Here is a 1,880-nt window from a genome sequence, read left to right as displayed (position 1 = left end):
AGGCCCCTGCCCAGCATCCTGAGCCCCAGCCCCAGGGGCCAGGCCCTCCCTTCCCTGGATTGGGCAGCGGCACTTCCACGGTCGGCCACCAGGGGGAGCCATAGCCCCGGCTTTCACTGGGGCAGGAGCAACCCAGGGATGCTGGCCACCTGGGTACCCCCTGGCCTGGGGGGTCGGACCCGCCCAGCTGACCTCACCCAGAGGAGAAGCTGAGGCCCGAGGAGCGGGATTGGGCAAGAGGCTGAGCAAAACATGCTGTTCCGAGCGGGCCCAGGGGAGAGCTTCCCAAGCACAAGCCAGAATGAAGCCCAAGCCGTGCTCAGTGCCAGGGAGCCGGTTCCCAGGGAACCGACTGGGAGAGGCCCCAGGTCCCCGAGGTCAGGGCTGGAGGCTGGGTGGCTGGGGACGCACCGTGACCCCACAGGGGTGGCCCGGAGGGCATCCTGGGCCCCGCTGAGGCCTCCCTCTCTCCTCCCGTCCCAGGCGGTGACCACAGGCCTGAAGAGCCGGCACCACCACACCGAGGAGGTGTCCACCTACATCGCTGTGGTGCAGGCGCGGGGGGGGGGAGGGTAGGTCTTGGGGGGGACACAACCCCCCTCCCCCTCACTCCGGGTCTGCTAACCCCACCCCCTCACTCTGGGTCTGCTAACTAGGCCTTTTTTAAATTTTTTTTACTGATTTCAGAGAGAAAGGGAGAGAGAGAGATAGAAACATCCATGATGAGAGAGAACCATGGACCGGCTGCCTCCTCCACGCCCCCCACTGGGGATGGAGCCCACAACCCGGGCCTGTGCCCTGACCGGGAATCAAACTGTGACCTCCTGGTTCCTAGGTCGATGCTCAACCACTGAGCCTCGCCGGCTGGACTGCCAGCTCACCTTTTACACACAGTTGCAGTAACCGACTTCAGGGGCTAGGAAAGGCTGCTGGAGGCGGAGCGGACAGAGGGGGTCGCGGCCCGACAGGTAACGCTGGGCCAGTGAGCACAAGTGGGGCCTCCGAGGGCAGGGCACAGGGGCCAGCGGAGGCCGAGCCTGCCGCTCCTTCCTGAAGCGGTGTCTCCAAAGTGGCCACAGGGCCCGGCCGGCGTGGCTCAGTGGTTAAGCATCGACCTATGAACCAGGAGGTCATGGTATGATTCCCGGTCAGGGCACATGCCCCGTGGTGGGCTCGATCCCCAGTGTGGGGCGTGCAGGAGGCAGCCGGTCCATGACTCTCTCCCATCGTTGATGTTTCCATTTCTCTCTCCCTCTCCCTTCCTCTCTGAAATCAATAAAAATATATTAAGAAAGACACACACAAAAAACAAAGTGTCCACAGGGACCCCCTATTGTGCCTGCAGAGGCTGAGCCCTGTCCTGAGGCTCGGGGGGGTCTGGGGTAGGAGGGAGTCGGGGGTGGGATGGAGTTGAGGTTGGTGGAATGTGCAAGTCACTCCTCAGCCCTCACTTAATCTCGGAGGAAAGGCTGTGACCACATTCTCGGGGGAGGGGACAGGCCTGAGGCCCGGGCTGTGGTCCCAGTGGGAGTGGGGGGCAGGCCTGGGCCCCAACATGAGGACAGGGTGCGCCCAGGCCCCCGGGGCTGGGCAGGGGGCTCCTTTGGCGGCTGGGGGCTTAGCGCCCCTCTCTTTCCTTCCCATCCTCTCCCGGCCCTCACCGTCCGGCAGACACTCAGGGCCCCTCTGGCCGGGCCGGCATGACAGCCATTCCTGTCCTGGGCGCTGGCTCCGTGGTCCCTGCCCCCGGCCTTGGCCTGACCAGGACACTGGGGAGAGGAAGGGAATGTCCCACCCCTGACCCTGCCGACTCCCCCCAGCCATCCCTTGCCTCGGGGTGGGCTGGCCCTGGCCCAGGAGTGAACTTTGGTTCCCGGTTG

General features: G+C 64.9%; 1 protein-coding gene across 1 annotated transcript in view; it reads left to right on the top strand.

Moving 5' to 3' along the window:
• The first annotated feature begins 138 nt into the window (after positions 1–138).
• Positions 139–1,880, top strand: part of GGT5 (gamma-glutamyltransferase 5) — a 15,937-nt gene continuing 14,195 nt past the window's right edge. The window contains exons 1-2 of the mRNA XM_014533353.1: positions 139–153; positions 484–555. Coding sequence (XP_014388839.1) covers positions 139–153; positions 484–555 — 87 coding nt within the window. The remainder of the gene's footprint in view (positions 154–483; positions 556–1,880) is intronic.

Source organism: Myotis brandtii, unplaced genomic scaffold (genome assembly GCF_000412655.1).
Source record: "Myotis brandtii unplaced genomic scaffold, ASM41265v1 scaffold97, whole genome shotgun sequence".
Lineage (NCBI taxonomy): Eukaryota > Metazoa > Chordata > Mammalia > Chiroptera > Vespertilionidae > Myotis > Myotis brandtii.
This window is presented reverse-complemented; position numbering and strand designations above follow the sequence as displayed.